This window comes from Stylophora pistillata, chromosome 7, assembly GCF_964205215.1.
Source record: "Stylophora pistillata chromosome 7, jaStyPist1.2, whole genome shotgun sequence".
Taxonomy (NCBI): domain Eukaryota; kingdom Metazoa; phylum Cnidaria; class Anthozoa; order Scleractinia; family Pocilloporidae; genus Stylophora; species Stylophora pistillata.
This window is the reverse complement of record NC_142525.1, coordinates 6,823,406-6,850,970: the sequence shown is the minus strand read 5'-3', so window position 1 is coordinate 6,850,970 and position 27,565 is coordinate 6,823,406. Positions and strand designations below refer to the sequence as shown.

Genomic DNA, 27,565 nt, shown 5'->3' with positions numbered 1-27,565 from the left:
TGGTAATACATTGCTTCCTATACCTTTGGTTTGTGGGTTTAATTGCCTGAACCCTTTTACTCTCAAGATCTGATTGTAAATTCTCCCCTCTAGATGATACATATTTCCTAGTTAATTAGTTACACGAATTCGGTGTTAGATTTGTAGTACTAAGTGTTAAATTCTCACTACCTGTTTGCCAGATAATATATGGATATCACAGGGAGAAGTTACATGTTAATCACTTCTGGCATTTCTGAAAAAAGGCTTGTTTTCTTGCACTTACTCGATTTCGAACTCATTCTTGAGCCATACTTGAACCAAGCCAATTATTGCAAAGATAGGTTGCGGCATTAAATTTTTTATTGCGTGAACCAAGCCAATTTATCGTACAGGGTTATGCCTTCAGTAGTTTTTCGTTTTTGCATGCACCGTTATATGAAGTAAAAGCGAAGGAGAGTGCAGATCACGGTTAAGTTGTTGAAGTGAGCGCTAACAGGGAAGTTTTAATTATTTAATACAAAAATCGCTCTCTAGGCCATGGTGACACAGACTTCAGATTCCACGTTGTCCTGTATATACTACGTAATAGATTGCAGATTACGTCAAAATTTGGAAAGGAAAAAAGGTTAGCACACGAGGCTCAGTCGAGTGTGTCACTAGCGGATGTGAGAACCGCGTTCGACAGGCCTTTGCCCTTAGTTCCCTCCTCGAGCTCCACCCCTCCACTTAATGAAGTTAGTGACGAGCTTTTGTTCGGCTTAGATAACAATCAAGTATGCGGCATGGTCCTGGTCGATTATCGAAAGGCTTTCGACATGGTGGACCATAAGCTATTGTTGCGCAAGTTGGAGCTGTACGGTATAGTCACACGGGAGCTTGCCTGGTGTCACTCTTATTTGTCGGATCGGAAGCAAATTGTCCGTGTAAATGGGAGTGAGTCAAGCGAAGCTTTGATGTTGCATGGAGTCCCTCAGGGCGGTATTTTAGATCCTTTATTTTTCATTTTGTTAATTAACGATTTTCCCTTGTACACAAGTGCTCAGTTGGACCTTTACGCAGACGATATGGCTGTTAACGCTTTTGCGGATGTGAAAAACTTAGCCAACTTAAGTTCCTCACTAAATAAGTCTGTCTCTGAAATTCAATTTTGGGCCTCACCAAATAAGCTCCCCCTAAATGAAGACAAGACTAAAGTACTCACGGTCACTGGGAAAAGCTGTGTTGCTGACATAAATGGAAGTGACATAGTTGTTACTGTAAACGGAAAACAGCTCAATAATGTGGATTGTGCTACCTTATTAGGAGTAGAAATTGACAGCAAATTGTCATTTAATGAACATATTGAGAAAGTATGTAAAAAGATGGCCTCTAGAATCGCAATACTGCGTAAGATTCGAGCCTGTTTGCCTCTTAAACAGCGACTTCAGTTTTATAATAGCATTATTCGCCCCGTTATGTCTTACGCCAACGTGGTTATGAGCAAATTGCGACAAAGAGTAGGTTTATTGGGTCTTAACGGAGAAACAAAAATCCCAGAAGAGTAACCGATGCGACATATCCAAGCAAGAGGTCCAAGCAAACTTTGTCCGTCATTGAGTTTGATCCGAGGCCTGCCAGATATAGGGAGGTAAACGAGCAGCATATTAATAAATTTTTGAGAAACATTCAAGCTTTGTCTCAAGCTGAAGATACAGGAGTTTCAATGTGGGAAACTCAGCTACAGTTTACCTTAACTGTGATTACGTACTTGATTGTGAGAGGAAAGAAATGTTGTTAAAGCAAGTTAAACTATTGTACAATAATTTAAAGCCGGAAGCTCTTATGGAAATGCCTGCAACACAGGAGCAGAGCAAATCCGAGAGATGGTTCTGTGAACGCTGGTGCAGGCTGACAGCGTCCAGGCGTCTCGGTGCTTTTAAAGTTGGGAAGCTTGTTAGTGAGTCCCAGCCAAATGCTGCCATTGAATCGAATAAGTTTATTGCCAACCAGATTTGGGGCCTTGCATCTGATCATTTTCAGACATACTGGATGCGTTATGGCCTTGAAAGTGAACCAAAAGCTATAGTGAAGTATGCCACCAAGACAAGAGTATCCCCTACAGGATTTTGGGTGAACCCTGAGTTCCCATTTCTTGGTTGTTCTCCAGACGGCCTTGTTGGAAATGACACTGTTGTAGAGATCAAGGCATTGAAAATCTTTAAACAGTACAGTGTAGAGACAGTTACGTGCAAAAACTCTCCAGTGCCTAAGAAAATTCTCGGTAGGCAATGCTTTAAAGTAGAAGATGGGAAGTGTGTCCTGAAGCGCACCCATGCGTATTATTACCAGTGTCAACACATCCTTCTTGTGACAGGAAGAAAGTACTGTGATTTTATTCTACATGCAGCAAGTGGTCCTGATTCAGTAGAAAGGATTCCAAGAGATGAGCCTCTCATTAAGAAGATTTTGTGTTGTCTGACAGCATTGTGGATGCTTGTTATTGCCCCTGAGTTCTTTGAAATGCATGTCCCTAGGAATCTCTTGCCATTTGTTTTAGATGAGCCTTCAGAGAGCTTGCATTCCTCCAAACAGTTTCCTTTGGAATCACCTGAATGTGGTGTAATACCTGGAGACCCTACCACATGTACTTCTTCTTTTGAGTCTGTAGATCAATTTGCAGCCGCTGAATGCACATCGCCCACTACTATGGATCCTGTAACACCTGCTGCATGTTCACCTGTGTCACCTCCGTCATATCCTGACTTGTGCAGAACCATAGAATCTGAATTGGTTGAAGAGTCTATCCAGCCGAGCTTATACTGCCAAGAAGAAATTGATGCTGCAGAGGCTCTACTCTCAGCCTCCAGTGTTGTTTTCAGTGCTAAAAAATGTGCTTCTGAACAAGACCAGGAGCTGACTGTCTTTCCTTGGGGTGGCCTGACGAGTACTGGGATATCACTTACCAATACTTGTCCCTTGGATAATTGGTTAATGATTTTTCAGGCTCTGACCAAATCACACAAGGTGGAGCTCAGTGACCTTCCAGAGTCAGCTCACATAATAGGGACATCTCTTAAGCTCATAGATGATGGCCTATATGCAGATGCAAAGTTGCTTATCTTGCAGTCTATTCCACAATGGCAGCAACTAAGAGGTACGCATAAACTGTTTTCTTTTTCCTTTTAAAAATTATCATTTAATCTTACACAGACTTCAAGGTCACATTTCAACACAGGTTAGAATTGTAACTTTGGTCAATTCTCTATATTTTCCTTTGTCTCGTAACCTTATTATTCATGGGTTAGGGCTATGAGAGAAAAGAATTTGAAGGTAAAAAACTTACCTGGATTTTATTTTTACCTCTGACATAAACAATTTGTCATTGAGTATTTTTATAATAGAGCTAACTATTTTCAGTAATAAAAATGTTGGCAATGATTGGTCAGATAAGAAGAAAAATGTATATTAATAATGATTATGTAATAATAAAAATATTATATTCAATTCAATTTTTGTGTTATATTTTTTATTTTAAAGTTGTTGCTGGTACCCTGGACTTGTATGGCAATGAGAATGACTATTTCTTGATGCTCCTTCGTCCATACCTGACAAGCACCATTACAACAACCTGTTGCCTTACAACTTGCCCGCTGCAAGTACACTCAGTGCAGTCTCTGTCAGTCATCCTTGCACAGCCCTCCAAGCTTACAAGCAGTATTTTTCTGGATGCCCTTGAAGACTGGCAGCAATCACCTGATTCCCAGTGTGGAAGGAACTTTTCTAACAAGCCAGCAGAAGAAATCCCTTTCAATGAGGATGTGACTTTTGATGAACATGGACATGCAGACACCTCATGGCATTGCGCGGGGGTGAGGGTTAGCAGCCGTCGTGTTATGTTGAATTTGAAATCATTTCTTGTTTTTTCAGTTGATTTACTTAGCAGAGGAGGTAATCTTAGATTGTCAAACACGTCACAATCAATGTTTTTGTTTGGGAAATGCTGTACACTGTATGGGGCAACACTGTGGAATGGGGGTCACTACATTTGTACCTTTTATTATAATAATATGTGGTACATGTATGATGGTTTGAGTGAATATAGACAAAAGGGCTCTGGGCTCTGGTCTTCTTCATGTATGTTTCATGAACCATGGGGATTTTCTTTAAGTTTTTTAATATATTTTAGCTAGGTCCAAGGTAAAGAGAGCATAAATCTGACATTGATTGCTACTCGTATAATTTTGTATTTTATTTTGGAATTCTCTTTAGCCCTGGTTATAGTCAGACTATTGCCCTTACTTTAAAATTTGACGACAAAAGCCTAAGTTTAAAATGAAAAATCTTTGAGAATATTTTAACTTTTCTTGGACTTATAAGCATCTTTACTTTTTTACAATTCTTTTTCTGGAGTGGGTCCAGGTTAATGAAAGACATAACAAATCATGCTTTAAGGGCCCATGTACACCCAAGTGGCTTTGCACATTTGTGTTGTTGTTTTGAAACACTTTTTTGTCCAATGCAGTGTTTTGATTGGCTGACACATTTGATGGGGTGTTCACTTGTTTTCATGCTTGGCCAAAGTGTGACTCTACACATACTGAAGACAGCAATTTTCAACTACCCGAAAACATTTTTCTGGAGCACAGGGTGTGCAATGCATTTTGGGTGAACATGGGCCTTTAAAAGGACACTTTCTTATAGAAATCATTTTTCTTTGTTGGCTCAGTGTTCGAATCTTGGTTGATGACAGCGACAAAAAATGTACAGTAGACATTGACCGTGCACATTCCAAAACAACATGGCGGACGTGAACGATCTCTTTTTATTCGGAGAAGATTTCGATGCCATTATTGATATACTAGAGGCTGAAGAAGTTGTGCAAGAGCAATTTAGTGAAGCAGTAAATGAGGTAAGATATAACAGTGTTTGATAATTCTTTATAAGGGCAACTTTGGACTTATAAAGCGGGTCAGTAATCTAATCTCGAAATATATGTGCTTTCGTGAATAGGTCCAAAACAGCCGACTAATCTGCGACCTTTGCAAGAAAACGTACAAGAGCAAGGGAGGTCTGAAAAGGCACACATCCCTAAAGAACCAAGAAGACTCTGCGAGACAGGATGAAGAAAAAAGCGAGACTTTTACGGCTGAAATCTTGGCAAATATGGTCGACGAAGTGAAGCTCAAACTCGCTGATAACAAGGTTTTCCCAGAAGGCTTAAGGGACGAGCTTAGATCGTATGTTTTTGTAAAACTTGGGGAACAAACATTGGAATTCTGTGAACTCCGAAAGACTTATGAAGGTTTAGTTAAAAATGGAGATGCTGAAAAGTTCTACACAAAGTTCTACTCAGCTGTGCCACTGAATGCCATGAAGTATTTCGAGGGATTGTCACGAAATGCAGCTACACTGCTATCTACCAAAGTTGCTGATCGTATGTTATCATACAGTAAAGAGAAGGCTGCTACGAGTACTCCTAATTTAGAAGCTACAAATGTTCCATTATTAGAGCAAGAAATGGCTGGGCTGCAATACCTTGGAGGTTATGTGCTTCATAAGTTACATAACAAGCATGTCAATTCAAAGATCTCTAAATCAGCAGAAAGTGAACAAGCGATTTCTTTACTGAAGGCTGGGAAATGTAAAGATGAGGCTGAAAATGTTAAAGACACTCAGAAACTCATTAACTGTTTGAATCGTGGGGGTTTGTGGAGTATCACAAAAAGTGCTCAAACAATATTTTTAAGAACAGAAAACTATTTTAGGGCTGCCACAGCAAAGTCTGGCTTACAGAGTATTGACATCAACAGTATCATAATGAAGTCTATTAATGATGTTGCAACAGTTTCAGCATACAACACATTGGTGTCTGATTCTGAACTGGTCATCTGTAAGAATGTTGGCAAGGACGTATTACAAAATATTGTTAGCTTATTTGTGAGAGTACGTTCCTTTTCTTTTGCCAAAGATGTGATACAGAAACATAAAATGAAAGCAAAGCAAGTTAAGGCTAAAGCACTTCGCAAGGAAATCACGAGAGCCAGTAACGATTGTGGAAAAGAAAGACAACCTTAGATCAGTTTTAAAATTTTTGAATAATATTGAATTGTTAAAGTTGCTGTTATCTTACACGGCATGTGTTGAATGTAAATACCCTATCATGATGTATAACATAGTCAATAACTATGGACTGATCAAGCACCAAAATAATTTAATATGACAAACACAGGTTTCAAGCTTTGGATATTTTATTCTGAATCTTCAATAATATATATATATATATATTTAACAGTTATTACTGCTACCATATAATGCAACTGGCATGCTTGTTTCTTTAACAATTACAAAGAGGCATTGACCATTCAAGTTAAACAAACCACTGAATACTATGGTTGAATTCAAATCAATTTCTTTTGACAGATGTTTGTGGAATCGATTTCAAGGGTTGTGTAACTAACAGATTGTGTCTAAATCAGTAGAGAATCTCTAAGTTAAAGGTAAGAACAATGCTTTTTAATAAATCAATGTATAGATATTGATGTACGGTATGACATTATTAATTGCACATGCCTCGAGCAGAATCGGCGCTCAGTAAGAAACTAACGGAACGCCGCACCTACGTCGTCAAATCGTGACTACAGTTTCTCAGTCCTTTCCTCTCAGGAAGCTTTCTGATGTGTGTAGGTTAGATTATATTACGGGTAGCATCTGAATTTTGAGTTTTTTGGGCCGTGGAACGCAACATGATAGAATCAAATTGATCTCTAAACTGAAAGCAGAAATCGAAAGTAAAATGCGAATACTTGGGAAATATTATTCCTCCAGCTGAGTTATTTTGGAAATCAATTTATGTTCCTTGCTCTTTTGTTAAAAGTTTACGTGATATACTTGCTTAATTTGAAGCAGCAACAAGTATAAGGATAAAAGCGTCTGTTCTGATAACAACCATATAATATCTTGACTGCGAAAACACAAGAAGGAATTGAGGATAGCGGTGTCTAGAAAGTCCAAGTTTTCCAGCTTGTTCTTCATGCAGGCTATAATAGTTACATTTAGTATAGGAGTACAACCGAAAGGCATACTGTTGTGAGTACTGCAGATCTTAGAGAGGGTTTTCGTCTAGCTGGTCCTTCCACTTGTCAATTTAAAGTAGACCGGTTCACGCTCTTGAGTGCATGCTGGGTAATTAGGGCAAGCAAATCCAAAATGGCGGACACGCTCGGCTACACTCTTTTGCTTGATCTGAATACTTAATGAATATCGGCTTTGTTTCAGAACTGGTCGCAATTTTTAGTATTCACAGTTCAAGATAAAAGTCACAGCTACATTTTGAGCTCTGTATTTTCGATTTTAATGCGTCAAAAAATAAGATATATAATGGTTAACTACCGATGTTGTGTTGGAGGTTGTAACAACGACTCAAGATATCCAAAAAAGATAGTGAAACGGTCACATGTCGAAAATCTTCGCTGGCATTTTATTCCGAAGGATCCAAAGAAAAGAGCCCAATGGATTGCCAGCATATCCAAAGGACTTGTTGGATTCGAACCCGGCAACTACAAGACTGTTTGTTCGAATCACTTTCAATATGGAAAGCCAACGTACTCCTCACCAACTCCAACTTTGTATATGGTGCCAAGTGACTCTAACAAACCTTCACCCAAGAAAAGAAAGCTTGTGGCAAGACACGAAGTTGTCTCTACTGCTGAGGCATCCAATAACTCAAGCTTCAAAGAAGAAGGAACTCAATGCTTGATAATAAATCCGCTAACATACGGAAGTATGAAGTTTGCTGATTTAACAACAGAGCAAGATGTCCAGCGTTTCACTGGATTCCCTAACGTAGAAACATTTCAATTGATGTTTAATACACTCTTTGAAAAAGCCATGTGTATGCACTACTGGAAAGGAGACAAAGAAAGTGCTTTGAAGGACACCACCAAGCCCAGGTCAAATAATGTACAGAGAGCTCTAACCTTGGAGCAAGAGTTTTTGCTAACCATGATGCGAATCAAGCTAGGACTCTTTGTATTTGATCTGGCTTTAAGGTTCAAAGTTTCCGAGGCGACTGTCAGCTCTGTCTTTACCACTTGGGTTAAGCTGATGTCTAAAGAATTAAAGTGGATGATTTCCTGGCCAGATAGGTATTTAATTCAAAGAAATATGCCTGATATGTTTCGACGATATTACAGAAAGTGTAGAGTCATCATTGACTGCACAGAACTATTCTCTGAAACCCCATCAAGCTTAGAGAATGCGGCAATGTGTTGGTCAAATTACAAACAACACTACACGTTAAAGTTTTTGATAGGGATAACACCAAATGGCCACATATCATTTGTCTCTGAGACCTTCAGTGGGAGGTCATCTGATGTTTTTATTGTAGAAAACAGTGGTTTCTTAAACTATCTTCAGCCACATGACCAAGTTATGGCAGACAGGGGATTCAAGATTCATGACCTGTTAGCATACTACCAATGTTCTCTAACAATTCCACCCTCCAAGCATTCCAATCTCCAGATGTCAGGTGCTGATGTTAGGAACACATCACTTATTGCTAATGTACGGATTTATGTCGAGCAGGCTATCAAGCGAATTAAAGACTTTGCTATGTTAAAGCAAGAAATTCCCATTAGCATTCTTTCCCATTTGGATGACATAATCATCATTTGTGCAGCAATATGTAATATGAAAAAGCCTTTGAGTACATAGATTTCATTTCATCAATTATGTTTGCATTTTGTACCAGTCCAAAATGTTCCCATTCAATTTTCTCACAGGTTATAAGCTATGGTAGTCAAGTTTATTTACACATCTTCTAGAATACAATTCCTTTATGGAATTACACAAACATGTTTGTATATAGCTACAACAATGTTCAAACAATAACTTTGAAACTTTAGTAATACTAAATACTATAATGTTTTGGTTTCATCCGCACTATTTTGTACTATTTAGTAGTTTGTTGAGGTCATATTGCTTCCACTCTATAATTTTAATCATTATCTATTGCTTGTACATTGCAAAATCTGCAAATGAATGTTGATTCTTGTTCAAAATTTGAGCAGGCCCAGTGAAACCATAGCATACAACATTCACACTGAACACTGTTTTCATCATCACATTCAATTTCATCTGGCTCAAGACAGGGTTTTTCACAGACAGCACAATAATAAATAGGCCTAGTACCTAGCAACACCCTAGCAACATAAGTCTTGAAAAAAATTGTTAGATTTGGTATGATATCTTGCCACAGTTTTAAATCAAACTCAATCATTTCAATATGAGCACCACTAAGTGGAGTCCAAACAACAAAAAAGGTTTTAGGACATCCTGTTAGGGCCATTTGTCCTTGTATCTGGTAATAATAACTGTGGGTTCTCTTGAGCATGATATTCCCATTCACTAATTCTAGATAAGTTGTATTGTTCCAATGCTCATCAAATTTCATGTCTGCAAGTGAGTATGGACATTTATACTCAATACAAGAATGACCACAGCAATCGCAGTGAAAAATACCATCTGGGGTAGCTCCCACAAAAGGGTAAGTTTTAGATATAAACAAGCCACAAGTCTGAAGCTTTGCATTTTTGTGTTTTTTGGATTCTTGTGCAAAGAATGATGCAGCAGCATCTCTCTCATGTTCTCTTCCCCATTTAATGGCAGGTATCATTGACAGATCGGTACAATCTAAAATTCGCTCAAGAAGAGGTGTTACTTTGCAATTTGGCTTTCTTTTTCTAAGAATTGTTTTTGTCTTTGTGTATACTTCATGAAAATGAGATGCAGTTATTCTACCTTTTCTTTGCTCTTTCCATATACTGGAGTTAGCCTGATCCCTTGTGGCCTTTTCTAATTCTTTAATGCTACTGTCATTGAAAGATAATTGTTCCAGAAATTGTCTCACTAATTCATCAGCATCTACACCATTGTTTTTAGAGGATATATCATCAGCTATAATTTGTAGTGATGGGGGAACATCATCAGAAGTTGGTGGTGCATATGAAATATGGATGACAGCATCAGGATTTATGTTTCGAAGAGAAGCTAGAAACTTTTGCTTGCTTTCTTCGGTAACAACCCTCAAGGATTCTGGCCGAGGATCAAAGTTCTGTTTTTCCTTGCTATTAATAGCATAACTTGGGTTTTCTTTGACTACCTTGTGGCTTTGGAACACCATGTCCTTTAATTTCATGGGTTGGATGTCTTTCTTGCTAGTATTATTCCACACACATGCCTTATCTGTGCAGGAAGGATCTGTGAAACCTTTCTGGTTGGCAAACTCAACTTTATATAAAAGGGCTATGACATGATTACAGCACTGACTGTATCCAGCTGTACAGCTACAATATGCCCCAAGAATTTCACCGGGAGATTTACAAATTATCCACACTTTATGAGGTTCTTCGCGAATTCTTTGAGATGGAGTGACAGATGCAAACAACAGAACTTTGTCTTGTCCATGAATTGTTTTTGAGTATACAGTGTGCACAAAACCACTTTTAAAGTATGAATACGCTTTTCTGATTTTATATTGACCAATATAGTCAGTGTCGAAAGCTTTTTTTCCAAGTATAAACGAGAATATTTGACCAATGTTTGTATGCGGCCACTTTGTTACACAGTCCTCCCAATCGACCATGGATAACGGATCCTTTATACCGCATGTGCGTAGTAGTTCTACATGTTCATTTTGTAGTGACTTGGCTTGGCTTTCGGCCGAATCTCGAATAGGCGTTTTATGTTCAAAAGCTACCAAAGCACGAGCAGCAAGATCCGAGTGTGTCCCTCCAGAGGGCAAACCTCGCTGTTTAAGATAAAACTGCAATTCCCCACATGAAAGTTCCAAAAAATCTTCGAGGTGCGTGGCCATGATCGTGTTGTTGGGATATTGAACTGTCAACGACTTTTGAGCGAGATGGCAATAACATAAAGAGCTCAAAATGTAGCTGTGACTTCTATATTGAACTATAAGTATTCAGATCGAGCAAAAGAGTGTTGTTCGTATCCGCCATTTTGGATTTGCTTGCCCTAATTACCCAGCATGCACTCAAGAGCGTGAACCGGTCTATTGAAAACGTCGCACGGGAAAATGCAAATAAGCTAGAAAAGAAAAAGAGAGCATGCGTAACTTCATGCAGGACTGTTTTGGTAAGTGTTGTTTCAAGTATTGCCGGTGTTCACAAGTATTGTTTCTTGCTCAGACAACCGAAACAGAGCGCTATTCATCGAAGAAGAATAGCCGTAATCTCGATTAGGCGATATTGTTTAAAAATCGATCAAATGTAAAATTATTTATTCAAGCTGAGCGATCTTTTCATAAAACTACCAAAATCTCGGACCATAGACTTACTGATGACGTACTCTCTGGTTATCTCGGAATTGTTTTCGACGGCAATACTGCACTGAAACACTTTTCTGTTTCGAAACTTCTGCGTTCATTTCAGTTTTTTCGAGAATGGAATTCTCTGAATATGGTCTCGGCTTTTAGCCGAGTATTTTCAGTTCACATGTTTTAACAACCCAATTAAAACAGACCGAAGTTTAGGGTCTCGGCTTATAGCTGAGTTCGGCTTATAGCTGAGTTCACGGCTCATAGACGAATAAATATGTTACGACGGAAATGCAACAGATTTACAAGGCTCGACCATCAATTTCGCCATGAAAACAAAATAACATTACATAAATATTTCTTTTTAGCCCGTTATTGCTGTCAGTTTCACTTAACACGTCGGGAAAGTCTATTTACTTTTCGAAAAGCTTAAGTATACGTTGTAAATTCCTACTCCACGTATGTACACGCTCAGTTCCAACTCAGCTTTGCCATAACCACACTTCGTTTCATCACCTTCAAACAATACTAATTGCTTCAATTGTATCGCCATTGTTTCTGAACGGACGCAAAGCGAAATTTTACAACTCCCGTTTGGGAATTCTTAAATTTAGATCTTAAGAGACCGAAGCTGGCGGTGAGCTTTTGCAACCCCATTCAACCTGCAAAGCATCATGGATACCTCACTTTTCACGGGCGACGCTTTTCAATGAGCGCGATTCCGTAATGTAAATTCTCTCAATGCTGAGACAGGAAAATTATTGTTTGCATCTTCGATCCTTTTTTAAAATTTCGCAAAGGGCAACCCACGTGTTATTATACAGAAAAAGCAGTTTAGGACCAAAAAATGGTTAAAAAAGATGATTTGACGAACAACCTTCAATTTGAGGCATTTCATAGAGAATCGAAAGCGAGCGCACCCATTTGAGTGGGCTACATAATACTGTGTGTTGAAGTCACATCAATTTCTTCCAACAGCTGTTGATTGAATCCACTTCTTGCGTTGTGTAACAGATTGTGCCTACACCAGGAGAGAAGCTCAAGGCCAAAGGTAAGAAAAATGCTTTTAACAAACCAACGTGAAATAATGATGAAGTGACATTAATGATCATTATGTACGTCGGTGTATCGCACATGAGGAAACGACGCCTAAGAAACACATATTGTAAAATCCTTCTCAGTTCCTTAACTCAGCAAGCTTATGGGTATGTGTAAGCTCGATTCTACAGTGGGTAACCTTTGAATTTCGAAGGTTTTTTTTTCTGCCAACGTATAGAACAACATGCAAGAACTCAAAATTCACTAAAGCCGAACGGCAGTCGAAAGTCAAATAGATAAAAGACTTGGAAAATATTCCTCAAACTGAGTTGTTAAATAACTCAATTTACATTCTTTGCTGCGTTGTTCAAAACATAAGAGATTTTTTTGAGCAATAGTGAAAATCAGACTTGAAAAAAATTTCAGGCCTGTACGGGATTCGAACCACTGACCTCTGCGATACTAGTGCAGCGCTCTACCAATTGAGCTAACAAGCCAACTGGCCTGCTCCCAGTTGGCTTGTTAGCTCAATTGGTAGAGCGCTGCACTAGTACCGCAGAGGTCAGTGGTTCGAATCCCGTACAGGCCTGAAATTTTTTTTCAGGTCTGATTTTCACTATTGCTCAAATAGTGCTTTACTGCGAAGGATCGTGCTCATATACGTCTCATAACCGCAGTTCACACATATGTTTCATATGTTTGTTGTTGTTTGATTTATCATCTACGGGTTTATGTCGAATTAATTTGATGACCTGCTCCCAGTTGGCTTGTTAGCTCAATTGGTAGAGCGCTGCACTAGTATCGCAGAGGTCAGTGGTTCGAATCCCGTACAGGCCTGAAATTTTTTTCAGGTCTGATTTTCACTATTGCTCAAATAGTGCTTTACTGCGAAGGATCGTGCTCATATACGTCTCATAACCGCAGTTCACACATATGTTTCATATGTTTGTTGTTATAAGAGATTTTCTTGCACAATTTAAAGAAGCAATAAGCGTAAGGATACAAGTGTCTGTTGTGATTACAGCCATGGAATATTCTCGAAACTTCAATTCAAGAGCGCTAAAAGTTTTGATGAACGCGAAGTCGCGAACCAGTCAAATTGGACTGTTCCCACGCTTGGAAGGACCTTAGCTCGTGGAGTTCCATGACAAAAGTGGAATTTTTAATTAGGTATGTAAGTAGGCCTGTCCCGATTGCGCTGGGCGTTTTTTGGCATTTTTTCGAATTTGGAGCACTATTTTACATTCCCAGCAGTCTTGATCACAATGACTTTTTATCAGAGTTTGAGCATTTTTGCGCTGTTTGGAAAAAATTTCAGCACAATTTTCACAACTTTCCCTTTGTCAAATGCAATGTTTTGTCTTCGAAACGTTTTAATTAAGTAACGCCGAGTAATTCTATTATCATGAAGCTGAATTATGAATAATTCCACTTTGTCACCTATTTAGCTAACTGTTGTCATGGAACTGCACGAGCTAAGGTCCTTCCAAGCGTGGGACAGTCCAAGTTGATTGGTTCGCGACTTCGTCTTCATCAAAACTTTTAGCGCTCTTGAATTGAAGTTTCTGTGATGCCTCGATACAATAGATCGAAGAAAGACTAATAACAGTGGTAGCTTAATAAGGTTGATTTTATACGGTTCTGTGATGCTATGACTGCTTTTAGAAACTATGCATGACTGATAAAGAGTTTTTTACGACACGCGCTGCTATACTTGACTGAAAATCGAGAGTTAAAAGTTTGATTAAACTAGGATATGTATATATCTCTGCTCGGAAATAATAAAAAAACAAAAACGCTACTGCGAGCAACTTTTGTGCGCTATTTCTAGATATAAAGCAGTTTCTGTAGCTATCGAGCACTATTTGAGAACTTTTTTGCCATGTTTGAGCACGTTTTGGCGAAATGTAAGATAAGGAATCTGGAATATGGAGTTTAGAATGGGAATCGAGTGTAGGAATGTCAAGAAAGTCAGTTTCACACCTTGTTCTTCTTGCAGGCTGCATTAATTACATAAGATATTTTTACAGCCATAAGGCATTTCAACTAACCTAAAAAAGAAACAAATTAACAGCAGGATAATTTGCCTACAGCCGGTGTTGGTTGCTATAAGTGTGTTTGTACATCTCCATGCAGAACACGCAAAGTTTATTCCAATCCATACATGTCAAGTTGGATGATATTCATTGTAAGAAATATACAACTTTTTTGAGAGACATGTTTGGGCATGCATATGCCATCTTCAGTCAATGAGTAAATGAGTACTCACTCAGTCAATGAGTAAATGAGTACTCAGTCAATGAGTAAATGAGAACTCACTCAGTCAATGAGTAAATGAGTACTCACTCAGTCAATGAGTAAATGAGTACTCACTCAGTCAATGAGTAAATGAGTACTCACTCAGTCAATGAGTAAATGAGTACTCACTCAGTCAATGAGTAAATGAGTACTCACTCAGTCAATGAGTAAATGAGTACTCACTCAGTCAATGAGTAAATGAGTACTCACTCAGTCAATGAGTAAATGAGAACTCACTCAGTCAATGAGTAAATGAGTACTCACTCAGTCAATGAGTAAATGAGTACTCACTCAGTCAATGAGTAAATGAGTACTCACTCAGTCAATGAGTAAATGAGTACTCACTCAGTCAATGAGTAAATGAGTACTCACTCAGTCAATGAGTAAATGAGTACTCACTCAGTCAATGAGTAAATGAGTACTCACTCAGTCAATGAGTACTCATTGACTGAAGATGTCATATGCATGCCCAAACATGTCTCTCAAAAAAGTTGTATATTTCTTACAATGTCTATCATACTTGCCATTACTTCGACATTTTGGATGATATTCTGAAATTAACTCACCAGCACTAATCGAGTATGCTGAAGACTACCCAGGAAACTTAGAAGACTAAAGGTGATATTTGCAGTGTTCTATTAACTGTGCAAAGAGATATAGAATGGCAAATAATGTCAGTTAAGGAGATTTGCCAAGAGTTGAAAAAACTATGCTATAAGGTGCTCTCTTCTGTTAACAGTTTAGTTACTTGATAAACCGAAAGGGGGTCAATCTTAACAGACTTGTACCATAATCAAGCTCTCAGATAGGGCATACATAGGCATTTTTTTTATGACTTATACACTCATTTAGCCTTAAATTTGAAGGAAAGAAAGGGATTGTTCTCTATGAATGAAATATTGTGTTTACTTGCACACTACATTTAGTGTTCACTCTTCATACTCGTTAATGTGAATCAATAGACTTTTTGAGGGGAAATGCCTTTTTCCAATAAACAACTTAAGATTAAATGCCAGTAAAAATCAAAGAAATCGCGGAAACAGCTCAAAATTCAATTTCATCCATACTTTGTCCACTGGTAGGCTTTAGTCCAATACATATGACAGCAACCTTCGTTTGTTAAAATTCTCCCTCGTATAGGAGAAATCTAATTGAAACGGCTTACGGCATTTTCTTTAACAAAACCTTCAAAATTGGCCTAATTCGTGGCGCTGTCGAGTCAGTTCATCACAAGTCTTCAATTAGTTTCACATTAATCCTAATCTTCTGATACTTCTGCAATTGATTGGCAGCAGAACCAACTCATGACCTTTCCTTAAAAGTAAAATATGATTTTTTTTTTAAGTGCACCTACAGCTGCTCTAGAATGGATTCGTTAGTACTTCAAACAAATGTGCCAAAAATGCTCGCGGTATGCAATGAAACTGACCACGAAATCTCCTGAGCCATCTCCTTAGCAGAACAAAAGATAAATAAACAGGTTTACAATGCAGCTACCTTTCATGTATAATGGTTCATAATTATTCATAACACAGCAAAGGAATGAAAAATCAACACTTAGTTTTAGTCACGTGCGTTATTGTCTTTGTCAACATGTCCTGACATCCGTTCCAGGTTTTAGGATTTGGGGTCATATTCCGTCTTTCTGGGTTTTAGGATTCGGGGTCATATACCGTCGTTCCGCGTTTTAGCATTTGGGATCATATTTCGTCATTCCAGCATTCCGGTATTCTGTCGTTCCAGCATTTCATTGTTCCAGCATTCTGTCATTCCAGCATTCTGTTGCTCTAGCATTCCATCGTTCTGGCTTTTAGGGTCGCCCTAAATAGTTACCCACAGTTGAAAGCATGAACCAATTGTAGAGTATTTGCATGCAGGGCAAAAAAGTTTTCTATCATTACCTCAATTTACCCCCAGTTGAAAGTTAAGCATGAACCAATTGTTTAGTATTAATTTGCGGGGGCGATAAAGTTTACCATCCATACTTTAACATACCTGTAAAGGTTTCTAAGGATTTATTCTGAGGCTCTTGTGTTTGGGTTTGGCCTTTACGGCCCCTTTCTGGTCACATCTACCTATTAATACACCATTGGCAGCTTCTGATGGAAAAATTTATTAAAACCTCTGACTGTAGAGTGCATTTTGGTTTCAGTGGCCATTTGTATCTCTGTGGATCGGTCGGTTGGTTGTTAGGGGAATCACAACAGTAACATATGATGAACATTTTAAGTATGAGAATACATTATCGCATCATGGCTATCATAATCTAGTGACCAACTTAAAGATAATTAACAAGACACTACTCCTTTGGCAAGGGCTATTACATGGATCTTATGTAGTAATTGTAGCTTGCGAGGACTCTTTCAACCAAACAAATCCAGTACGACTGTACGTACATCTTTATGGTTGTAACTTGGATATGATGTTAATAAGTTTTTTTTTCTCTCACCATCAAGGTAATCCTGGCTTCTTTCCAGTGAAATGGCAGAATCTTTCATAGCGTTCATGTTTCAGTCATCATATGATGTACTTGAAAGGAAGAGACGCAAGGCACTCTGCAAAATAACATGTCAAGATGGAGCTGTTGGCTGGGGGTGTTTATTTTATGAGCCTAAGGTCCGAAACCCTGATTGGAGTGAGTACTTTATCATAACAAGTTCCAAACTCATTCCAAAAGAGAACTTTGAAGCTGAGAAATACCAAGTGGAGTTTACTAAACCAAACTCAAAACTGAAATGTTACCCATTGGAGAGTATCATAAAAAAAAGTCCACTTTATGTCTGTTCTGGATTGGTGGTGATTTTTGTTGATTCTGAGTGTTCAGAACTAAACCACAACCGATTTAGACGCAAGCACTCCAGTGTCTTAAGGGATCTCGAACCTAAGATAGGTGTAAAGGAAAGCAAACCCCTGTTTGTTTATATTGGAAGTAATAGATACGAATACATGCAAGGGAAACTTGTTCCCGAAAATGATGATAGTCACCTACCCAGCCCTACAGAGTGTTGCTCGACTGTTTTACTGGAAGAAGGTGAGAGGAACACTAAAGCAGTTGGAATTTTAAACTTTGAGGTTAATGAGCAGCAGCTTATATGTGATCCAGTTTGGTTCAAGAAATCAAGAGTAGAAGACATCTTAGGTGAGTTGAATTGTAGTGTACATTGATCAGGAAATTGTGCAGAATTAAGAAAAGAAGAATCATCTTCTGGCTAAACAAATTAAAGGTTAATGAGATGAGAGCAAAGTAATGCAAAGGTTTCAAGGAGCATAGAAAATGCACGTGATGTTACTCTTTTGTTTAGTTAATTAAATTTAAAGAGATTATTATTCAAGATGAACACACAGTGTTTAGACATATGGTTAATTACCTCAAAGATCTATTGTTAATAACAGTTGCATCTATCAGGAATTAAAAATCCTGATTCAATAATTTTCAAAGGTCTACCTGACAAACCAACCATCCAAAAAGAAGAAGGTGAGGTGGATGTGGAGTTCACTCTAACTTGGCTAGCACCAAATACAAACTGCACCGATGACAGCCCTAAATACCGTCTGGAATGGAGGAAGAAACTCTTGACAGGATCCAGCAAACTTTGTCAACAAGGAAACATTGTTGAGACCCACTTCAAAATTACCAATCTTGAGTTTAACTCAGAGTATGAAGTGAAACTCTTCACCTTCAACAGACATGGAGAAAGTGAGCCAGAGGTCATGACATTCAAGACAAAGACTGGTGTGTACCTAATTAATTTCATTTGATATAACATTTGCCACCTCATCTCAGAACTCTTTGTTTATTGTAACACATGGATGCTTTCTAATGGAAACCATGTAATCTGTCTCAAAAAAATGCCAACATGATTACTGCACACTGAGAGAACAGAGTTTTGTGGGTTTTTTGTTTTTAAATGAGCGTTTGGAGAATCGAAGCAACATAAAATGGTAAAAAAATTGAATGAATGGTAGTGGGCATGTTAATATTCAGCGAAAAGAAATTATCTGACATGTGATTTTGAGAGCCAGTGACTGATGGGAAACTTGTTCCTGAAAAAGATGGTAGTTGCCTACCCAGCCCTGCAGAGTGTTGCTCGACTGTTTTACTGGAACAAGGTGAGAGGAACACTAAAGCAGTTGGAATTCTAAACTTTGAGGTTAATGAGCAGCAGCTTATATATGATCCAGTTTGGTTCAAGAAATCAAGAGTAGAAGACATCTTAGGTGAGTTAAATTGTAGTGTACATGGATCAGGGAATTGTGCAGAGTTAAGAAAAGAAGAATCATCTTTTTGCTAAACAAATTATTGGTAAATGAGATGAGAGCAAAGTAATACAAAGGGTTCAAGGAGCATAGAAAATGCACGTGATGTAACTCTTTTGTTCAGTCATAATGTCATAATTGTGATGGATAGTTTTGCATTGATATCATTTGTGAAAGAGATCATTATACAAGATGAACACTCAATGTTTTAGAGATATGGTTAATTACCTCAAAGATCTATTGTTGGTAACAGTTGCATCTGTCAGGAGTTAAAAATCCTGATTCAATAATTTTCAAAGGTTTACCTGACAAACCAACCATCCAAAAAGAGGAAGGTGAGGTGGATGTAGAGTTCACTCTAACTTGGTCAACATCAAATACAAACTGCACCGATGTCAGCCCTGAATACCGTCTGGAATGGAGGAAGAAACCGTTGACAGGAGCCAGCAAACTTTGTCAACAAGGAAACACTGATGAAACTCACTTCAAAATTACCAATCTTGAGTATAACTCAGAGTATGAAGTGAAACTCTTTGCCTTCAACAGACATGGAGAAAGTGAGCCAGAGGTCTCAACATTTAAGACAAAGACTGGTGTGTACCCTAGTTATTTCATTTGATTTAACATTTGCCACCTCATTTCAGAACTCTTTGTTTATTGTAACACATGGATGCTTTCTAATGGAAACCAAGTAATCTGTCTGAAAAAAATGCCAACATGACTATTGCACACTGAGAGAACAGAGTTTTGTAGCTTTTTGGTTTTTAAATGAGCTCTTGGAGAATTGAAGCAACATAAAATGGTAAGCAATTTGAATGAATGGTAGTGGGCATGTTAACATTCAGCGAAAAGAAATTATCTGACATGTGATTTCTCCTGAAAATATCATCCCTGAATCACACAAGAGTAAGGGAAATGATCACAAGCTATAGGAGCCCTAACCTTGTTCAACAAACTCTCCTAATGTCAGCACTGTAGGAAATGTAAAGAGTACCAGGGTGTGAAGGGGTAATATCATTTGTCAAGAAAAAAATTACAATTCTCATGCATGTATTTTTTTCTACTTTTCAATGACATTTGATTGCAATTACCTCTTAAGTTGATTAGTAGATTAAACTTAGAGTTTGAACTTTTAGTACAAGTTTGAATACAACTGGGCCATGGAAACAATATGAAAATCACTGACAGTGTAAATCCCCCTCTATCAATACTATTTGTGAAACCTTAACAGATTTACAATTACTCATGTTTTAGAGTAGGAATAACATGATTGAACTATTTGACATTCATCAGAAAAAAATTTTAAAGACATACATTTGAATAGGTTGACCTGGCAAACCAACCACTGTTTTGTGAAGACCTTCTGCATTTTTATTACTTGTTGAAATGATTAATTTACATGTTTATGTGTTTTAATTAGTTACCATGAGTGTTTCGCTTTCATAGGCAACATTTAAAAGAAACATTATTTTGCCCAGGTTTACCTGAGAAACCAACCATCACAAATGCAGAGAGTGAAGTTGACAGTGATTTCACTCTGACCTGGTCAGAAGTAGAGGCTAACAGCAGTAATGGCAGCATAGAATACCGTCTGGAATGTAGGAAAGAACTCATAATAGGATCCACAGAGCTGGTTCAACAGGGAAACATTGTGGAAACTCAGTACAAGATAATTGGTCTCGAATGTGACGCAGAGTACGAAGTGAGGCTGTTTGCTGTCAACAGACAAGGAGAGAGAGAGCCAGATGTCAGAACATTTAAGACAAAGAGTGGTATGTACATGTACATTTATTTAAACTTGTCACTTAATGTTTGGTGGAATTGTTGAAATGAAATAAATTAATAGTGTTGGGTCTTAAATCCAGTAATAGCACAGCTTTTTCTTAAAGACAAAGAACTGAGAAACCTTGTGACAACAGGCTTAATACTCATGCTGTGGCTCTCATATAAGAAAAGAGAATGATTTGCCCAACATTTTTTCACTATGGTCACCTTTGATTTGGTTGTAAATGACACTGATATTAGACTTGTGATTAATTTTTGATGCTGGAAAGAGTAGTTTATCAATCTTTTATTGATGTTTCTTGTTGCATCAATTAATTGAATCTTTTTGTTGGTATTGATTATATTACCACCCAACGATTTTGAAAATGTATGCCTCTGAAAGCAAACACCTCAATGATCATGGCATAGAATTAAAAATCTTTTGTCTGAGTATTTTTATTCAGAGATTACACCCAAATTATTTGCTTTACTATACTTGTACATTTGAGTACCAATCATTATACTTGTTGTCTTACTTTGAAGTAACATGTTGAGCTTAGATATAACTTTGTGAACTTTATGTCATGATTTAATATTTTGGGGTAGATGTTTATTGAGTAAATTTTTTCCAAGTTTGTACCTTTTCAGTGAATTTGCAAGAGGGGGTAAGAATGACTTCTCTGTTTTTGCTGCCCCACCCCCCTCTCTCCTTTACTTAAAAGAAAATCAGGAAGTTGCCTAATCTCAGAGAAGTAATTAAAAAAACTAAAAAACCCACTTGTTTATTTAAGTGGGGGGGGGGGGGTGTGTTGCTAGGGAATTTAAATTCATTACACACAGCGATGAATTTAGTTACAGTATTTCACTTTCATCAGAGACAAAACTCAAAAGAATTATTATTTTGAACAGGTTTACCTGAGAAACCCGTCATCGCAAATGTAGAAAGTGAAGTTGACAAAGATTTCACTGTGACCTGGTCAGAAGTAGAAGCTAATAGCAGTAATTGCAGCATTAAATACCGTCTGGAATGGACGAAACAACCCATGACACAATACACAGAACTGGTTCAACGGGGAAACATTGTGGAGACTCACTGCGAGATAACTGGTCTCGAGTATGACGCAGAGTACGAAGTGAAGCTGTTTGCTGTCAACAAACAAGGAGACAGTGAGCCAGACGTCAGAACATTTAAGACAAAGAGTGGTATGTACTGTACCTTAACTTTGAGTAGAATAGTTGCAAATGAAATAAATAAATAAATAAATAAATAGTTGGGTTTTAAATCCAGGAGTAACACTGCTTTTCGTAAAACAAAGAATTGAGAAACTTTGTGACAATACGTTTAATACTCATACCGCAGCACTTGTTAAAGAAAAGACAATGATTAATATTCTGGCATATATGTTTACGGTAAACATTTTTTCAACTATGTACCACCTGATTGTAGGCCAAATCTATACCAAACGTTTTCTGAACTTATAGGCTACCTGCAAGTCACATTAGTTGATCTTCCCTAAAAATTCTACAACCCTATCGTTAGTTCCACATGCATAGTTCCTCCTTTGCCAACTATGCCTATGATATCCATTTTTAGCACTCCTTTAACATTCCTCTAGGTAATGTCTCCTGCCTAGTTCTTTCCTGGGAATCCATACAAATTACTTCTCGATCTTTTCAACTCTACCTCCTCTCTCCTCGTACTTAAAAAAAAACCAGCTGGTTGCAAGGTTTCAGAGAAGTAATTAAAAAAACTGAAACATCCTCTGATCTATTCAAGGGGGAGGGGAAGGGGAGGCCTCTGTCGCTAAGGAATTCGAATTCATTACGCACATCGCTGAATGTAGCAGCGCTCCGCCTTGAAACGGTTTTTAATCAGATTTTTCACCTCGACTGTACTCCCAAACTAGATGAGAACGGAACCAATTGTCACAGTATCTATTTCAATATCTGTCGTTTGATGATGTAAATATTTCTCTAAGGGCCCGGGACTATTCAGGCAAATAGGTTAACTTAACCAGGGCAATAGAAAGACTAATATGATGACAATTTTGTTGCCAATTGCAGATTTAGACTTTCCCATGAAGTTAGATAAACTTCAAAACTTCAAAAATGGTTTTAAAGTATTCAGATTCAGGAATCTTCTCTTAACTCCACCTCGGCGGCCTTCTTGATCTCCAAAGTAGCGGCTAAGTCGGAACGCTGTTCTAATTACAAATTGGTCTTTTAGGTTAAGGGTATCCCATTCCCTAAAGGCCCCAGATTGGTCACGAATCAGAAAAAGAAATCTGCTTAAGCATAAACCAGGTCAGAGATATCGTGCACTTGAGAGATCCTCACTGACTTATGTTTAAACTCAAGGGAGTGCTTCTTACCAGAGATTCAGAATTAGGAAAATCTGGTTTTGCAAAATTGACGAAAATATCTATTTCTGAAATTAGTTACGAGGGGTGTTAAGTGTGATGGAGTTTGAGAAATGTAGATTTTTCCATCTTTCATGGCTGTAAGCGACTTTACAGGACCGGTCAAGCGTCCTTAATGATACGTCACGCAACTCTTGTCAACCTATTCTGACAAGACTCCACTCCCCTCTCAAGGATAAATTCTTCACGAAATCCATTGTTGTTGTTACAAACCTTATCAAGCGAAAGGGGGAGGGAGAGATTTGTTAACAATTATTACGAATTGCAACCTCCCATTAATTCTCGTGTTATTTTATTGGATACCTAAGTTATCAGGCAATAACTCCCGTCTGCGTGGATATTTGTCCTCTGATTGTTTCCGTCAGAGAGAAACAAAGCTAGTGGAAAAAAAGCCTGCTCCAAAGTTTTCTCTTTTCATCTCTGTTTTTTTTTTCTCTTTTTTTGCACACAAGAAAAACACACTCGTTTTGTTGAGTCCAGTGATAGTGGTATTAAAATGCTGGTCGCATATACTCATCCGCCGTCAGATCAACTCTAGCTTTTTAAAAAGCGGTTTTCGCGCGATATGAAAATTAAGAGCTACAAAATAAATAAACTGTTTTCTGGTTTGCTGACTGATAATGTTCGTGGCTCGGAGACTGTCCTAATGATGTTATATTTTCCCTCGAAACTTCGCTTCTAGGCCTTGTAAGATAGACTGAGGGCAAAGTTACCAAATGCCGATTGGCTGAGACAGAAGGCATTTTTAAATTTAGAAAACGTTAACATAGGTTACCTTTGCCTAAAACTTTTGATATCATTGCTGGCAAATGTTTTTCAACAGGATTGCTTTCATTTCTTTGACGTTGTTGTACAAAAATAAAACTAAGTGAAAACTGAAATGGCTTTCCACGAACGTGCTTACATGTAACAGCGTGCGTTATTGATCTTCTTATTAGATTTCTGAAAGCACCCGTGAAATTAATCCTTAATTTTACTCGGCTCTATCCGATTACCCCTGCATATATTCACTTTTCAGACAGTCGCTCAGTAGTGGACATTGTCAGCTGATATACCAGCCGCCCGAAAGGGTTTGTTTACCCTATGATATACTTGATTTTTAAGGGAGGAATAACGCTTTAACGAAACAACCTTTTCTATCCTTTGGATAGGGGTGGATTCCTCAACTGATAGACACAATAGACACTTTTCAAGCACTCGGCTCTTTGCTAGTTAATCTCCCTGTGCTGAATTCGATAGAAAGTATTTAAACTGCATTTACTCGTGTTCACATAATTAATAAGATATTTTCCTTCCCCTTTTGTTTAGCCGTAAGTCCCTACACAACAGCTTTAAAAGTTCAACCCTGTGGAGTAAGAATTCAGTAAAGTAGACAAACTGTCCTCCTCGCGTTCTTGTTATTTATTAAATATTGTCTCTTTCTTATCCTTCAGCCATAACTGCTTACACTACAGCCTTAAAGACTTCCATTACAGACCAAACGGAGTTCCAACCCAAACTGCTAGCCTTTCACAACATTTCCAACGCAAAAACAGATGAAATATTCACTAATCTTCTCATACAACGTGGAAGAAAAGGCCTCACCAGGAATGACGAGACATATTCAAGGAGTGAAGAGCTTAAGCGTTACGGAAAAGTCAGCGGTACTCCAGTTAAGCACTGCGATGAAATATTTCTTGGCACGAGTAATGATAAGGAGAATCCTAATTCTATTCTTGTCGTTGGAAAAGCAGGGATTGGGAAATCTCTGTTTTGCCAAAAGGTGATTCGCGATTGGGCCAACAAAAAATTATTCCGAGCAAGAGAAAACATTAAAATTCCAAATTTCAAATTTGCTTATTTGCTTACTTTCCGTCAATTGAATTGGCTTGAGGAAAAGCGTGTGACCTTACGCGAAATCTTAAACTTTTCTTCAATATTAGATGACGTTACATTTGAGTATATTGTAAACCATCCCGAAGAAGTTTTGATTATCCTTGACGGCTATGATGAGTATTCCCAGCAAGATTACATCACTGGAAACTCGGGGAAAGAATATCAGAATGACGCTAGATCTGAAATGCCGGTGGCCGCATTATGTTCAAAACTCATCAAGGGAGAGATACTGAAAGGTTCTGTCGTTGTTGTAACCTCGCGGCCTGATGAATCGGATAAGCTGGGAGGAATCCGTTTTAAACGGTACGTAGAAATTGTGGGATTTTCTTCACAACAGGTTAAAGAATACATTGGAAAGTACTTCAAGAAAAACGAAAATATGAAGAGCGCTGTGCTTGAACATGTCATGAAGAATGAGAACCTAGTCAGTTTTGCTCATATTCCTATGCTCTGTTATCTGTTGTGCTTCGAGATGGAGTATACTCTAAACGAAACAAGAAATCCTCGCGACCTTCCTGTCTCAACAACCGACATTTACACAAAACTTATTGAGATTTTTGAACTTAAGCACTGCTCTGAGTCAGAATACAGACACAAAGAAATTCCTAACAAATTTAAGCCTCCTCCGGTCATTAAAACCACATTAGGGAAATTATCAAAACTAGCGGCAAAACTTCTGCTTGAAAGGAAGCCAACTTTTGATGAAAGCGAGATAGAAGGGGGTTTTGAGTTGGAAGAAGTCAACAAACTGAAAGGTAGTGGTCTTCTTTACTGTGGTGAGCCTTATAGGACTGGTTCGATCAGAACTACGAAACACTTCAGCTTCACACATCTCACTGTCCAAGAATTCTTAGCCGCCCATTGGTTTGTAAAGGAAAATTGTATTCCAGTCGAGAAATGCTCTGAAATGGTTTTCCAATTCATGGCTGGCATTTTGTCAAGTGAGGGAAAAGAGGAACTGATGGAAAAGTTGTTGACGAGTAATCAAGTTTCAGGGAATGATACTCGATTTCTCAGAGCAAAGTGTCTGAGTGAGTATCAAGACAAAGAATTCGCCAAAACGTTGATCAGAAATCATCCGCAAGCGTTCAGTAGTTCAGACGGCGTCATGCAATGGATTGGTTTATCAGATATAGACAGCATTGCAGTATCATTTGTATTGGACATTATCAGTGAACTAAATGAAGAGGAAGCTGGAGAGGCACAACACAAATGTTCTCTTAAGTTCGTCCCAGTTAAGGATTTGAGACTTTTAGCTTCCCGCCTAACAATGTCTGGAATACAACGAGTCCTTAATTCACTGATCAATGAACACTCTCTTGTGTCTAAATTGACTATAATAGGATCAGTCGTTAATACCGGTGTTGCCAGTCTATGTGAAGCTTTACAGCATTCAAGCTGTAAGCTAACCACACTAAATCTGATTGGCTATGAGATCACTGATACCGGTGTTGCCAGTCTATGTGAAGCTTTACAGCATCCAAGCTGTAAGCTAACCGCACTAGATCTGAGTAGTAATAACATCACTGACACCGGTGTTATCAGTCTATGTGAACCTTTACAGCATCCAAGCTGTAAGCTAACCACACTAACTCTGTTGCGTAATGGGATCACTGATACCGCTTTTGCCAGTCTATGTGAAGCTTTACAGCATCCAAGCTGTAAGCTAACCACACTAAATCTGAGTAGTAATAAGATCACTGATACCAGTGTTGCCAGTCTATGTGAAGCTTTACAGCATCCAAGCTGTAAGCTAACCACACTAAATCTGAGGGCTAATAAGATCACTGATACCGGTGTTGCCAGTCTATGTGAAGCTTTACAGCATCCAAGCTGTAAGCTAACCACACTAACTCTGTTGAGTGATAAGATCACTGATACCGGTGTTGCCAGTCTATGTGAAGCTTTACAGCATCCAAGCTGTAAACTAACCACACTAGATCTGTTGAGTGTTAATATCACTGATACCGGTGTTGTTAGTCTATGTGAAGCTTTACAGCATCCAAGCTGTAAGCTAACCTCTCTAGTTCTGGCGTATAGTGATATCACTGATACCGGTGTTGCCAGTCTATGTGAAGCGTTACAGAATCCAAGCTGTACGCTAACCAGACTAGATATTCGGAGTAAATTTAGTTTTAGTGAGTTAAAAAACAAATCTCTTCGAGCCATAGTGGAGAAATACAGACGTTTTGAACTTATAATTGAGAAATATAGCTAGTTAAAGCACTTTCTGTAAAAGTGGGAAGCAGCGTCAAACTAATCCACATCATCAGCTTACAAGAGATCTCGCCAACTTATTTTGATGATTTTAATTTTAAGCTAAATCTTGAAAAAGGAACAGTTACGAAATGGTTGGAAACAAAATATTTTGAATCATTACTGACCATAGTAGAACTTTATGGTAAAACGCTGTCGTGAAAGCAGCTTGAAGCCTGAAAACGTTAATAGTTTTTGTGGACTTGATAGTTTATTATTATAGGTACTCAAAGTAACTTTTTGTAGATCTTTTTTTCTTTGTCAACGAGAGTTACAAAGTATTTGAACTGTTATAGCTCAATGTGAGTAAAATAAAACGATTGTTGTAAATAGAATCGCATTGAATAAAGATTTTGTTGATAGA

General features: G+C 38.1%; 3 protein-coding genes across 3 annotated transcripts; all 3 read left to right on the top strand.

The window, feature by feature from the left end:
- The first annotated feature begins 1,709 nt into the window (after nt 1-1,709).
- LOC148726401 (uncharacterized) lies at nt 1,710-17,150 on the top strand. The gene is made up of 5 exons (XM_088727365.1): nt 1,710-3,115; nt 3,499-3,830; nt 6,382-6,458; nt 12,272-12,344; nt 17,086-17,150. Exons 1-3 carry the CDS (start codon nt 1,750-1,752, stop codon nt 6,412-6,414), a joined length of 1,731 nt encoding a protein of 576 aa, XP_088583491.1. The 5' UTR covers nt 1,710-1,749; the 3' UTR covers nt 6,415-6,458; nt 12,272-12,344; nt 17,086-17,150.
- LOC148726402 (uncharacterized) lies at nt 4,739-6,197 on the top strand. The gene is made up of 2 exons (XM_088727401.1): nt 4,739-4,870; nt 4,972-6,197. The coding sequence occupies exons 1-2, from the start codon at nt 4,760-4,762 to the stop codon at nt 6,034-6,036; spliced, it is 1,176 nt and encodes a 391-aa protein (XP_088583527.1). The 5' UTR covers nt 4,739-4,759; the 3' UTR covers nt 6,037-6,197.
- On the top strand, nt 17,111-27,565 carry LOC148726400 (uncharacterized). Its single transcript, XM_088726317.1, has 6 exons — nt 17,111-17,768; nt 18,069-18,362; nt 18,647-18,847; nt 19,186-19,479; nt 21,560-21,853; nt 24,504-27,565. The coding sequence occupies exons 1-6, from the start codon at nt 17,111-17,113 to the stop codon at nt 27,161-27,163; spliced, it is 4,401 nt and encodes a 1,466-aa protein (XP_088582443.1). The 3' UTR covers nt 27,164-27,565.